Genomic DNA, 14,187 nt, shown 5'->3' with positions numbered 1-14,187 from the left:
GAGTTGTTGCAAACAGCCATAAGAAATGAAGCATAATCAGATGCATATATACTTCCAACGCAGAAGCATCCTTAGTATGATAAGTAATCTGATACAAAATCTTCAAAAATCTCACTGCCATTTCATTTGCATTAATAAGTCACTATAGCTTCCTAAACCTGAAAAATCAAAAGATATCTTGATACAGATCTAGAACACTGATCCCAATTTCTTGTAACAACACCATAGCAGACTTCTAGTTCTTTATTCCAATGCTCAAGGTTTTGCTGATGATGGACGGCGAATTCCTGGAATCTGCAAGAAAGTTTAAAGAACTGATCATGAATGAGTATGGGACTCTTCCATAGAAGCGGGGGATCTTCCCTCCCTGAGGATAAGGAAAACCAGAAAAGAAGGTGAATAATTTTTTGTTTGCTGGCTTCTCAACAGTTATCTCACATTTATATCTTTTCCTTTATATTTTTCATCTTTCACTTGAAATTTGTTTTATGATAAAAATATCCAGTCGAAGTTTTGATTCCCTTCAAGCCACCTTCTATGACTCCGAAGTGATGGATCACCAAGAAAGTCATGAAAAAAGACCCAGCAGAAGGCTTTAACGCTACAATTTCATATCTCATAAACTCTCATCTAGCTTGAGGTTTTGTAGTTATTCTCTTGTTCCATGTTCATTTTATATTAAAACAACGGGTTCATGATAAGTCAAATGAGAATCTATGACCAAAAAAAATTGAAAAGGAACAAGGGTAAAATAGGACGAAGATGATGACACTTTGGTACTGTGATAATATTCAAGGTAAGGTTTTTTAATTCATTTGAGAAGTTCTGAGATTGAATTTTCCCTTTACAGATTAACAAGCATAAAATGATTGAAAGAAAAATGCGATGATCTTCACCAATGAGAGTAGCATGTTAAAAATTGAGAGCAGGAGGCAATACGCTTGAAAAAATAAAACACAGAGTCTAGTCTGATAAAGTATAGTTCTAAATAAACTTTTGAGTACTGACCTCGATGCCATTGGGGCCTATTCTGTTTCGTGATAAGAAATTGAGAATCAGATTAGCAAATTCATCAGGTACATCCTCCTGTAATTTTCAAATATGTCAATATCTAGGCAGACTGAAATATAGACCATAAGAGGCTTCAGGAAAACCTAAACCACCTGTATGGCATGGCCTGTATGTCTGACTACCACCATTTGAAATTTTCCTTGCATTTGACCTATTGTGAGGGTTCTGCAGAACATAAAGAAATATCAAGTTCATGGATCCAGAGATTCTTCTTCAGTTTTAGCATCCTGGACATATGGCCGGTCAAATAAGTCTCAACATACGCTCACATAATTTGACTCTACTACCGGAGCACCTAAGTAACCACCCATTTATCAAAGTGATAACAATCCAATGTATCCTACAACAGGTTCCCTGAAACATTTTGTTGGTCGCATTCCTATCCAGAGAGAAGGAATAGCAGCGGGGAACAATTCTGTGAACCCCATATCCTCAATAGTTATCTACATAATCAAAGCAAAGGATGGTACAACCACATATAATAGCTTCCAGTCCACCGAGATGACTTGTACAAACAAGTTAGACATTGAAATAATATTTTAACCAGTTATTCATGCTTTTGTACCACATGTATTATCCAAAAACAATCAAGACATTACTGTTGTAAAAATCAGCCTGCAAAATTTCGTGCATGCATATACGTATATTTAGTAAATAGATTACGGTTGTACAGAATTGTAAGTGTAAGCATATCATAAGTACCAATTCAAACAGATATCCATTTACAAGGCATTCAAATCATACAGAGAAAGATCAAGTATAGTCAATTGAATATGACCAAGTGATGATGCAGCGATCACAGGCGCATTCTGTGGCAAGCCATTAAGGAAGCATTTTACTTTTATATAATAGACAACAGATACATATTTGTGTATTAAGAATAATATTATAACTGCAATTGGATTAATATGTTAGGATAAGTTCAGAAGAGTAACCTGTCCAGTCTATCAGTCCCAGCTAAAAGCAAAAGTTTTGGTGCAGGACATGACAAAAATTTCTCTGAAAGGCCTTCATACCTGAAATGCAAAAGTTCCATATTTGAATAAATAATGTGCCGATCCATACATGGAAAGATCATCATATAGAGAAGAGTGATGATATAAATTAGCATAGAGAGGAGAATGGTTTATACCAGCCTCTCCAATATTGCTCGGTTTCTTCCAGTCTAGCTCGGTGGGTATAACTGCAGCCACACCACAAGTAGCACATGTTAAAGTGGACTAATAAGTCAACACTCAACACAAGTATGCTTTATGTGTATAATTGGTTTGATAAAGTCTTTCTTATAATGATTACTAGGTCATCAAACCAATTAGAGGAGAAGATCCTTCATAAGTTCATTTCAAAAGGAAAAAATTGCTACTGTTGTTAGCCTACTCACCACTTCCTTGAATCATCATATGTTAATGTGCCGGGAATAGAGACACGGGCAGATTCAACGTTCCTCAAAGTGCCACCTTTGACACTCCATTCAATCTATCAGACATATAATCACAATCAATTATTATCAAATCTCAAAGTTACAAAATATCAAAAGGAGAGACTATTAAGAGCTTTTATTTTCAGTAGCCCCCATATGCCATGAAAGCTTCCAGCTTTCAACGTTCACCACCCCTCCCTAGAGCTCAACTTCTACAGGCATTTTCTTCACTCTTTAGTGAAAAAGATAAGAAAATTTATTTAATAGGAGGGAAACTCCTAACTGAACCAAGGCACCCAAAGGATTTGGGGACATACCTATTGCCCCAGTAAGGTTTGTCCTTCTAACTTGTTTGGCCCCTTCTATTTGTTTATTTGTCAACTCCTCAATATTTTATGATCAATGTTCATATCATTTATGCTAGTGACCTTTTTTTTTTAAGTTTCTAAAATTATTTTATGTTTTCTTCAAAAACCAACATACAGCATCAGGACGTTGTCCATCAAACTGTGAGAAAGTGCCTCACATGTTTGTCTTGCACAATGTACTGCTTGGAAATCATAGAATTTCATTGACACCATCAGTAAAATGGATCCCCACCATGGCTACTAAAGTGATGGGTTCTGAATTGAAAAACTAAGGAAAATTCTTGAATGCCAACTTGATAGTTCTCAAATATGGAAAAATTGATGAAATGAAAGGATGAGTTAGAGAACAAGTAATAGAGAATAAGGCTAATACTCATTATGCATGTAGAACTTATTACCGCTTTCTCAATGGTCGAGAAATGCTGCATTCGACTTGATAAAATCTTCTGCATATGGATCAAAGAAGCCAATGCAGTTCCCTGAAATTCTATCCAACTATCAGTACAGATAACCAACATCTGACCATCTGAATTTTAATAATTTGGTTGTCATACAACAAATACTATGTATTAACACACCTCAACAACATCCACAACAACCAGCCCAGCCAAGCTAGGAAGGACCTTCTTTGCAGCAAGATGAACGGCAACTGCACCTCCCATACTGCAGTACAAAAAGAATAATTCAAATATTTAACTACTGATTGGTAAATAACAGAACAACTAGTAATCATAAACGATATAGAAAGATACATGTTGCATCTGCTCTAACAATCTATGACCAATAATCAAGCTAAAAGTTTAATGTAAGAAGGTTATGCATATAATATAGTAGAGGCAGAACCTGTGGCCAATAATCACAACTGCTGGAGGAGAATCCCCAAACATTGTCTTCAAGACAGCCAGTACATCATTGCACAGAGTCTGTAAAATAGCAGTAAAATTTCAGCGTACAAACTGTTGGTATAAAAATGTCAAAGAAGTGGTCTCCCTGATCTTAAAACAGAAGAACAATCGATACGAAATGCATTCCCAGTGCTAAGACGAAAGAACAACGGAGTTGAAATGCATATCCTTCCAGTTTGGTTTGACAAGCACATACCTCAATAGATAGATCGACATCATTGTTGGTGGATGACTTCCCATGTCCTCTCAAATCCAAAGCTACTACCCGAGCTTTCTCTTTTATTTTACTTGCTGATAGAGCAAAAGAGAGCCTGGGGGAATGATTGAATGTAATATACAGATTAGATGCAACTGAGGGCTCTGCAAAAAAGTGAATGCTCTTCTGAAACTCAACTCCAAAAGCCTTATGAATTACATTATTTTCATTGAATTTTACATTTGAGAATTCAGGGGCTGTAAGTAATTCATATCTATAGCAAGATAATTGAAAGAACAATTGTAGAAATTTAGCAATCCATTTCACGTTCTATATTGGTGTTCAGTATCTTACATTAGTGAATATTGTCCTCAAGTACATTAATATTAAGATAAAGGTATAACTTTAATATGCTAACAAATAATAATAGAAGCTTGAGGTTTGTGGATATCAATATGAAGCCTTCCAAAATTCACGAGAAACAAATTCTTATTGCAAGCGAACAGGAGAATTTCTCTGGTGGCAGATACTTCAGTTTCACTATGCAGATAACGGATTTTGTAAATAGAAAATTAATATGCTGTTAGCTATTTATAAATAAAAGTACATATTGTGGCAAACAAAATCTTAGGGAATATCTCTTAATAAAAGTTGCAAGCACTCTTCCATTGCATCCAAATACAGAAAAAGGCAAACATGCATTGACCAGAAACCCATTTCATTGTTATTCACATTTCATAATAAACAGTGGGTCCATTGTACTTATATGCTGTAGGTCAAGACATCTTTTCCATGAAGACGCTTGAAGAATAGCAAGTCAGTTAGGCAGTTCATTAGCCAGAAGGTCAACATACCCTGAATAACCCCCACCATGAAGACAGAAAACAACTGGACCCTCAGTTCCCGCCTTATAAATGTGAAAAACCTGAATCAGAGAGCAAATACAAAAGAAACTTTTAGGCTTTCAAAATAAAGAGAACATATAAAAATCAATTGAAACTGTGATGCAACTCACACTTTCTGAGTCTGGTATGCAAACATCATCTTCTTGGTCAAAGTAGTCGGACCAATCTAAAGGTGCATATTTTTGTGATGAAGTCCTAACAATAAAACCACAAAGAAGAAAACAGTTACAAGTGGAACAAAATATTTGATGATCAAATGATTGAAAGAAGAAAATAAGCTAACACCAGGACCACCTTGCAATATCAAGCTCAGTAAGAAAGAGATGAAAAGGGAAAAACACAGCATGTAGTTAAGGCTTCTCAAAAGATGCAAATTTTCATCTGTATATTTGAGCTACATTTTAATACTTGTACACAAAGTTACTGTAGCACAACATTATCCACACAATATGTCAAACATTCTTCGTGCTATGCTAACTCCTACATTCAGGAAGAAATTCATAATCAAAGATGCACCGAATACAACAATTTGTCCACTACTACCTCTTTTTTGTTTTTTTTTTGTTTTGTCCACAATTGATCACTCATAACACGATCATAATGCATAGCATGAAAGAACAAAACAATTCATTGACATTAAGTCAAATAAAATAAAATTTGAAAGGCCAAAAACACATCAACAAGCTTAAATAAGAATAATTAGAACTCACAACTGAATCACAAAGGTTACAGTTAGAAGAAATGGAATGATGGAGCACATACTGAATTGGAGGACGATCAGGTTTAGAGGAAAAGGCAGATGGTAATTTGGTGGTGGCACCGTGTGGAGCAGCCTCGGCATTACGGGAATCGTCCTCCGGAAGCGGGGTTAGGTTTGATGAGTTCTCCATTTCTGATCACTGACAAAATCTGCGAAAAGAGTATGGCTTGCTAATTGCTACTTTGCAGGTAGCTTGAGTTCCATGTGGCAATTATACGGGCCCTGTTTCCGGGTCTTAAGCCCAGTTTAGTGGATATTGGATTACGATATCAATTGGGCCAAACTTCATTTGTGCTGGTGAGAGGCCTGGCCTTTAAGCCCAGAACGTAATTAAACAAAACAAAAAGGAAAAGGACAAACGAAATAAAATCTTTTGGTTAGTTTTACACGAAAAGTTTTTGCTTTGTTTTGTTTTGTTTTATTTTTGTAAGATAAAGATAAAGATAAAATATTGTTAGTAGTTTTTGGAGTTTCTAATATGTTTTTTTTTTTTTAATTCTGTATTTAGTATTAGTGATATATATAAACAAAGATAAGATAAAATACTTTAAATTATATTGTTTAATTAGTTTGATTGTTTTTTAGACAATTAAAAAATAGAAACGGAGGATCCAATATGTGTTAGACTGTTCTTATTTTATTTGAGTAATTATTATATTTTTATCTCAATCCAAGAATATGGATAGATTGTCAAAGTTTAATCTTCATTTATATGTCAAGTTGTAAATTTTGCAATTAATTTGGTTTAGTTAAGTAAAATCCCTTTCATATATATATTACACCCACACCACACCACACCATTTAGTTAATAACTAGCTTAGTCCATGAGTCATAACTTAATTGGCGAAATTGAAACCCTATAATTTTAGAGGTCATGAGTTCAAACCCCGCTAGGTACATGAAATATCATTTATTGTATAGCAGAAGTTGGTCTACTTTATAATAGGAATTATTGTTTACTATAATAGTAGATGTTATTGAGTATGATATGATTATCGTAATAGTTTTTGTAGATATTGATGTCGACAGGAATAATAATTGTACTTGTAATCAATTTATTTCAATTAATAATAGCTTAGTGCTCTTAGCTTAATTAAAAATTAATAACTAGCTCCAATATGATTATTAATTAATTAAGATTCATGTAGCACATGAATACTATATATATATATATATCAGGTATTTATTATACTCAATATTATTCATTGACCACAACACTTACATGAGATCATTAAAGCAATTAAGCACGTACATAGTTTATCCCATTATTAGATTCAAATCTGCCCATATATATATATATATATATATATATATGTATGATGAATTGACCACACTGTCACTGTCATATTGCATATTAAAATGTTGATGAGATATATAAAGCAAGCAACCACTTTATTAATTAAGTTTAACCTAATAATCCGTTTACATTCAAATTCAATTTCTCTTATTTATATATATATTTTAATAATAATTAAGGGTTACAATATACGTTATCCGAAAGTGAGACCCTTTTCCATTTTAAAGGTATTTATTTCTTTTTGGTTGGTGGGGGGTGGAGAGTAAACACTCATCAAAAGAAAAGAAAAGAAACCCTAGCTAGGTAGAGTCTTGCATGGAACCCCAACCACTTTTATAATTTTGTGAACAGCAATTCACATGTAAGTAGGATTAAATTAAAGGTATTGTTTCAAGACGTCAGAGATACATACAAATATGTATATAAAGCATCCATGGAATTAATTAGAAAGGGGAAGCTTTGGAATTATTAATATTATCATCATATATATTATAAGGTTTAATTTAATCATCAGTCAAAAGAAAAACGTGGGGAATTAATATGATGATCATATCACTACACCTATCTATATATATATTAATTATAATAGATAATTTAAAAGGAAGTTGTACGTAATAATTGCGATTAGTGGGGTGAATTAATGGTTGTGGATCCATCCGCGTCCTGCTGCAGCATTAGTTGTCAAGCCACGGAGTTGAAGAAACACATCTGCAGGTGCTCAACAATCTCCTTCACTGTACCCTGGAATTCACTATGCATCTGCATATATATATTTGTATGTATTAGGAACCAAGTACTATGTATATATCCACTGTGTGTATACAGATAATTTATTAATTAATTATATATATGTTCATGATATGTGTTCAAGTGGAAATTAAAGTTTTGCTCCCTTTAACAAATTATAGTTCAAAACATGCATAGGTAACATGAGGTAATTAATCAAAACTTTCCTGAAACACATTAAATATTAATCGTTATTAATGAACAAAAATCACCACATTAAATATGATAAAAATGTGGGAGTCATTGCCATATAAGCACTAGCCTATTGTGTGGTTCCTCTTTGTGCTTTTGTTTCCAACAATTGATGGATGATCATATATAATATTTATGTATATATCAATCTCAACACTAAATCTCTTTATAAGTATAGAATCCTAAAATGAAAAATGAACTTCAATCACTCATATATATGTACTAATTGTGATGACAAGTAAAAAATAACTTAATTGAGCATGGTATATTAATTAATTTTAGAACAATCAAGTCCAGTTTTCAATTAATAGGCCAAAACAAAACGTGTATATATAGCACAAAAATAGTTTTATATAATGAACTAATTCATGATCACTAAATTGCTAAACCCTAATATATATATAAAATTCACATATATATATATATATAGCTAGAGAGTTATATGCTTCATTATTAATTATCCAATTAACTTGAGTAATTAATTAGCTATATATATATATATCCACTTATTAGAAGGAGAAATAACCATGCATATATATATATATATATATAATTAATTAAGTTGATGATGATGATGATGATAGTATACCTCAGCAAGAATGGTGATATCAAGAGCTGCTTCTCCAAAGGGCATCACTCTCATGTCAATCACACTGAGATGCATCTTTTCCATTTCACATGGAATTCTTGACATTAAGCCCATTTGTTTCCTGCAGCAAATTTTTATGAGAACATGCCTGTTTGAAATTCTGGCCCTGATTTCAGCTGATGATTGATCACTAGTAGTAGTTGTGCTTCCGATGTAGTAATTATGTGAAGGAGAATTATGGTCATCCATATTCATCATATTGGAGCTTTTCTTGATCACCTCATCTTCTTCCTCTAGGGCATTCACTCGTTCTTGGAGGGCTTTCAAGTAGTTGATAGCATCTTCCAGCAGAGAAGCCTTGTCCAACTGATCATCATCATTATACATATAATTCATCATTAATTTTCCATATATGTATATAAACAATTAGTTGAATCATTTCAGGACAATCATCAGTCTCTTTTCTAATCATATCATTACATCCATCCACCTTCTCTAATTTTTTTAATTTCTTTTCTCACCAAAATATAATCAAAATAAAATATTAATTATATATCGATTAATTTTACCTTCTTGAGTCCTGGAACAACTTTGGAAAGAGTGATGAATAATTGGCCTAGCCTCTCACGGCGTTTCCTCTCAGCCACGAGATGATCCTGTGCCTGCAACGGCGTCCGGCTCGCTGTACAAACCCTCTTGTTGCTCACCGCCCCATCCGCTGCAGCATGATATTGGTTATCCAGCCGCCCACAATCATCTTCATGATCAGCCCAGTTAGCGGAGAAACTTATAACTTGTGGGGTACTGGAAATATAATCCTTAGACATCTCAAGATTGTAGTTATGACAATTAGGCGGGGTATCTGAATGTGTTGGAAGATATGATGATGTATTTGAGTTTTGAAAAGAAATTAACTGTGGGGGGGCAGAAGCAGTAGCAGCAGGTGATGAATTAGAAGAAGAAGGGTTTGTGTTCATAATAATTTGGTGGGCATCGCAAGAATTCCAGCTTGTAGAGCTGCTCATCATCATCATCCTCATCATCCCATTGGCGCCGTCGGATCTTCCAGAAGTTTGGGGCTGCTGCTGGTGTGCTACTGTGGTGTAGATCTCAGGAATAATAGGCTTGAGATCAAACATCTCATGATCAAAATTATAGTCTTCCATTTTCCTACAACAAAATCCAACCAACAAATACTAAATCATGCAAAATGTATGCATATATATATATATATATATATATATAGAGAGAGAGAGAGAGAGAGAGATAACAAGCTAATCCCCAGCAGAAATCGAATTTAACTTGAGATATTTGTGCCAGATCTGTGTAAACTTTGTTTCATTCTTGCAAGTACGTACATACAGCTTCTAAATCATCCCAAGATTTGACGACTACCTATAGCTGATGGATCTAACATGCATAAAAACGATTGATTAATGGGGGGCTGAAAGCTTTCCTTGTTAATTTCTTCATTCACTACTTGAAGCTAATTTATTGAAAAAAGAAAAAGGAAAAATGGATGATAAAGAATGTGTTCATCAATATAATTAATTTTGTAGTCATTTTGAGTAGCTAGTTATTAATTGAAATTACATAGTACTAGAGATCGAAGCTACAGAAAGTCAATCCATTACCTTTGGAAGTGGATGACAATCAAGTCGTTGTATGCTGGGGTGGACGCAGTGAATTACTGATGAATTATAAGGAAAGAAAGGGGGAGTGATGATGGATTTATATATAGGAGAGGAGGAAAGGAATTAATGATGATGAGATATATATATATGTATTGGGCGTGTGGACTTAATTTAGGACAAATTTTGTCGTCTTGAAATGAGATTGAAATTGAGATGGGATGGTCGGAGGATTGTTTTTGTTTACTTATGGTTTGGTGTGTGTAGTGTGTACGAATAGACCTGAATTGGATTAATGGGAATAATGGAGAGAGGTGAATGAAGGAAAAAAGCAGTTGCCTTACCCACGTGTGAATTAAAACCTCTGCCCGTTGACTCATTCCTTGTCACTATAGAAATGGAGGCGCTCAGATCTACTACGCTCTACACGTTGATAATGTTTGTCAAAGTCAAACCCATTGCAAGAACTTTCCTGTATCCATCCTTTTCCTCTTTTCAATTTGGTGTTCCACTTATACATATATTCATAACAATTTATGATAATCCATTAACAAAAAAGTAACCTGACAACCTCAGCGATGACGTCCCAGTGTAAGAAGCTCATTTTTAGATCCTTTTTTTCTTTTCTAAACACAATCAAGAGATTGAGCTACTTGTAATTAATGCCTACCCAGTTGACGTTTACTAATTATACTTGGTAACTACTTAGGGAAAGAATAATTAAAAATAAATATATGTTATTGAATCGTGATGGCCAATCATTAACATTACATGATCTCTAAATTCCAAATTAATGTCCCTGATGATGAAATCTGGATCAAAAGATATCTTTTCATCCTAATTAAAAAAATGTTTGATCAACTATAATTATTGGACATAGTTGTGCTAATTTAATTTCGATTAGTTCAAATTATATGATGGTATTTGGTGGGCTTTGTCTTTTTCCTATTCTTGATTTCTCCCTTGTTTTTCATTTTATCTTGGGATGGGGTTTAATCACAAATTTTATAGCATATCTACATCAATAAACAAATTTGCAGGTCGGGAGGTGGCCCTGCAAAAGAATTGGAAACACCCAACAACAGAGAGGTAGATGGTTTCCTACATACAAGAACAAGATTCCCAATATCGTCGCTGCCAAAATTTTCCAACTATTGTGGACATATATCAAAAATATTTCTTTACTAGCCCAATATATTTTTGCTACCTGATTTAATTACTTCTCTATAGCAGTGCTTCACTTCCACCCGTCGGAAACTAGAGAGAGTCTTCCTGCATGTTTGAACAAGTCTCTCTCTCTCTCTCTCTCTCTATACAGGTGGGAGGTTGAGGTTGAAGGCTGGTCATGTTGTTAACAATGTACATAGAATCAGTCTCAATAATCAAATTATTGATCTCCAGCTCCTGCGCAAGTTGAAGACCAAGCCAACCTGCCCATAACTCTGCCCTGTTACTTGTTGTAATTTGTGAAGCTCGATATGCAAAACTCGCCCCACTCAATCTCTAATTAAAACTCCTGTTGCAGACCGTCCCAGATTGCCTTAAGAAGCTCTAACTAAACCATCCCTGGTTTTAATGCATTATGACACACAAGCCAACCGAAAAACATGAAATACGAGCAAGAGTTGTAATTTTCCAAAGTGATTTCCATGGACCAATGATGTTTTTGTGAAGAAAAATTAGGAGTACTCCACTAAGAGGAGTTCTAAGACTGATGGAAAGAATACTCCAGCAAGAGGAAAATATATACAACATTATAAAACAAATCCCATCTTTTACCAAGAACGAAAAGAATAAACTAAAGTGTCATTCAGCCTTTTTTTAAGTTCACTAAATGGAAACCAGGAGGATTCCACTGCTCAAGCAACATACAACTCAAAGGTTGCATAATCCTCACTCAAAACAACAGCAAAAAAGCACTTCCAATGAGGCCAAAACACACACTTTGAACACAGATTACTGCAGACTACGTAAAATACCATGCAAATAGCCACCCGTCATGACAAGTGATGCAAAGGAGAGAATGCCAGCCGGAAAGATCTTTACCTACTTCTTGAAGCGAGAACCCATCAATCCCAGAAGAGAAGCAGACAGAATAAGACCAAGCGAAGATGCCAAAACAGGGTTTTGATGGAAGTAGACTGCAAACATAATACAATAGTGATGCGGACAATCCACCTGCAACCAGCAACTTCTGGCTTCCACCTTTCAGATAGCCAGTCAGTCCACCAACTCCAACCAAGGCAGCGTAGCCCAGTGTAAGTTTCTGGGACATTGACAGGCCTCCTTCCTATACCCTCCACTTTGATCTTCACTTCCATGCCATTCCTCTCCATTCTTATCATGATTACCACCATTGCCGCCTCTACCACCCCTTCCACCAGTATTGCCACTCAGCCCACCGATATCGTCATCAGATCCACCAGATTCTGGTAGAATATCAATGCCTTCCCCAGACGAATACATGGTACAGGTAGTTGGTACCGTAGAGTCTGAAACAATACTAGCTCTAGTTCTCCAGGAACATTGCTTTTGCTCAGCCAAAAAAGTCGTAAACATCATCAGCCTTGTCGATGAGAAACACATAGGTGAAGTTACTGATAGCGAAGCCTGCCTCCGACCAACTGGAAGATGTCCTCTCCTTGAAGTGCATAGTGGAGTCTGGGGCAATTGCAGCAAAGATGACTCTGAAAACACCACGCGTTCTCCCATACTTGTTGATTTAGGTCACTATCAAGTTCTTTTCCCAGGTTTTGTAGTTTCGGCAAATTCCACAAAAATCAACCTTCCATCCACTATCTGCAGTTCGATATCATTGCAAGAATCAGATAAGTAAAGAAGAACCCACATTAATATTCTAGAGGCAATAATGATGAACACTCGAGAAATAGACATGAACTTTTGGGTGTTGGACAGGAGATAAGGAACTCACAAGGGGCAGAGACCTAATTTCTTTGTTTTGGGTGGAACACTTGAGATCTCCTTAAATTCTATGATCCAAGAAAACATGAAATAACAAAACTATGTAGAAGATGAACTGAAAAGTGGAATCAATGAAATTAAAGAAATGTGAAGACAGCAGTCCTTCCCACCAGAAAACACATCATTTATCTATATATTTGAGGTACTCAGTAGATTAATCACAACATTTACCGAAAAAAATTATACATGCAATCAACTAAAATTGGCAACAAAAAGACAAAGGATCCATTCCCAATACAATCTATACAACATTATCTTTAACAGGAAGAAAGTAACTTCAAAAAGAAATGATGAACAATTCTCAAGTAAGACATCATGTATACATGCAACTGACAGAGCACCAGAACTAAAGCATATAGTGAACAAAACACGCATTTAGATAGAGAAAAAAACACACCGCAAGTGGAATTAAACCTTGGCCAAAACCAACTTTACTAGAAAACAGTCTTTACCCTGCCATTCATAGCCTTCAGTGCATTTTGCGCATCCAGCTCGGATGCAAATTTGACGAACCCAAACCCTTTAGGCCGTTGGGTCCTAGGGTCTTTGATAAGCCTCACTGCAAGAGTAACATACACAAGAATGCGCAACCATAAAGGAGGATACTTAACAAAAAGCACAAGATCATTGCTTGGAAGTAAACATGACGCTTAAAGCAATCAAAACTTCACCTTCTTCAATTAAACCAAACGGGGAGAATAACCTCTTCAATTCTCCAGTAGTGATGTAAAACGACAACCCTTATGCAAAAAATCCATGTTAACCAGGACCCATAATAACAAAATGAAAAGCAAAACAGAAACTCAAAGAAACGGAAGTAAGAGTATAAATTAGTGGCATTGTAAGATCATTTAAACCAACCATCTCAAGTAGCAAAGCAGTACAACAATTAGAAAAATTACATACTGCTTACAAAAAGCTCAGAGGCAACTCTTCTGGCCATCTCAGTGAAAAATAGTCATTGAATTTCTTGGATCAAAGAGAGCAAGCTCAATATTTCATCTCTTCTGCCATCTCAAGTAATAATCAAGAAATGATGATATGAAGTTTGGGGCGGTAGGGCTTTGGAGTGAAGTGAAGAAAGA

The 14,187-nt window shown here is 35.1% G+C and overlaps 3 protein-coding genes and 1 pseudogene across 4 annotated transcripts; all 4 read right to left on the bottom strand.

Moving 5' to 3' along the window:
- Positions 1-19: 19 nt before the first annotated feature.
- On the bottom strand, positions 20-5,835 carry LOC105175018 (esterase/lipase/thioesterase family protein). Its single transcript, XM_011097316.3, has 13 exons — positions 5,628-5,835; positions 4,976-5,060; positions 4,815-4,885; positions 3,961-4,075; positions 3,703-3,782; positions 3,438-3,522; positions 3,258-3,338; positions 2,453-2,547; positions 2,204-2,254; positions 2,007-2,087; positions 1,164-1,236; positions 1,009-1,086; positions 20-294 (listed from the first exon to the last, which is right to left on the bottom strand). The coding sequence occupies exons 1-13, from the start codon at positions 5,753-5,755 to the stop codon at positions 256-258; spliced, it is 1,062 nt and encodes a 353-aa protein (XP_011095618.1). The 5' UTR covers positions 5,756-5,835; the 3' UTR covers positions 20-255.
- A 1,504-nt stretch (positions 5,836-7,339) lies between these two features.
- On the bottom strand, positions 7,340-10,379 carry LOC110011442 (transcription factor bHLH19). Of its 2 annotated transcripts, XM_088877629.1 has the most exons (5): positions 10,124-10,379; positions 9,792-9,899; positions 9,059-9,659; positions 8,490-8,855; positions 7,340-7,681 (listed from the first exon to the last, which is right to left on the bottom strand). In XM_088877629.1, the coding sequence occupies exons 3-5, from the start codon at positions 9,653-9,655 to the stop codon at positions 7,604-7,606; spliced, it is 1,041 nt and encodes a 346-aa protein (XP_088733755.1). In that variant the 5' UTR covers positions 9,656-9,659; positions 9,792-9,899; positions 10,124-10,379; the 3' UTR covers positions 7,340-7,603. The 2 variants fall into 2 exon arrangements, with proteins under 2 accessions (XP_088733755.1, XP_088733754.1); XM_088877628.1 differs by lacking the exon at positions 9,792-9,899 and having other exon boundaries at positions 10,124-10,377.
- Positions 10,380-11,837: 1,458 nt separating this feature from the next.
- On the bottom strand, positions 11,838-12,832 carry LOC105174989 (uncharacterized; annotated as a pseudogene).
- On the bottom strand, positions 12,778-14,149 carry LOC105175001 (small RNA-binding protein 11, chloroplastic). The gene is made up of 4 exons (XM_011097293.3): positions 14,009-14,149; positions 13,774-13,842; positions 13,555-13,661; positions 12,778-12,919 (listed from the first exon to the last, which is right to left on the bottom strand). The coding sequence occupies exons 1-4, from the start codon at positions 14,043-14,045 to the stop codon at positions 12,854-12,856; spliced, it is 279 nt and encodes a 92-aa protein (XP_011095595.1). The 5' UTR covers positions 14,046-14,149; the 3' UTR covers positions 12,778-12,853.
- Positions 14,150-14,187: the final 38 nt, after the last annotated feature.

This window comes from Sesamum indicum, linkage group LG2 (assembly GCF_026168435.1).
Source record: "Sesamum indicum cultivar Baizhima isolate 11 linkage group LG2, ASM2616843v1, whole genome shotgun sequence".
Lineage (NCBI taxonomy): Eukaryota > Viridiplantae > Streptophyta > Magnoliopsida > Lamiales > Pedaliaceae > Sesamum > Sesamum indicum.
The sequence above is the reverse complement of the archived record's forward strand: the minus strand, read 5'-3'. Positions and strand labels throughout refer to the sequence as shown.

Bases quoted from the DNA above. Each gene is read 5' to 3' on its own strand.
- LOC105175018 (XM_011097316.3), bottom strand. From the start codon at position 5,755: ATGGAGAACTCATCAAACCTAACCCCGCTTCCGGAGGACGATTCCCGT. The intron at 5,061-5,627 runs GTATGTGCTCCA...TTTTATTGTTAG, and splicing joins CCTGATCGTCCTCCAATTCA to GACTTCATCACAAAAATATG. The intron at 4,886-4,975 runs GTGAGTTGCATC...TCTCTGATTCAG, and splicing joins GCATACCAGACTCAGAAAGT to GTTTTTCACATTTATAAGGC.
- LOC110011442 (XM_088877629.1), bottom strand. From the start codon at position 9,655: ATGGAAGACTATAATTTTGATCATGAGATGTTTGATCTCAAGCCTATT. The intron at 8,856-9,058 runs GTAAAATTAATC...GATGATGATCAG, and splicing joins TTGTTCCAGGACTCAAGAAG to TTGGACAAGGCTTCTCTGCT. The intron at 7,682-8,489 runs GTATACTATCAT...ATATATATGCAG, and splicing joins ATATCACCATTCTTGCTGAG to ATGCATAGTGAATTCCAGGG.
- LOC105175001 (XM_011097293.3), bottom strand. From the start codon at position 14,045: ATGGCCAGAAGAGTTGCCTCTGAGCTTTTTGTAAGCA. The intron at 13,843-14,008 runs GTATGTAATTTT...TTTTTGCATAAG, and splicing joins CTCTGAGCTTTTTGTAAGCA to GGTTGTCGTTTTACATCACT. The intron at 12,920-13,554 runs GTAAAGACTGTT...ATCGAACTGCAG, and splicing joins TGAAGGCTATGAATGGCAGG to ATAGTGGATGGAAGGTTGAT.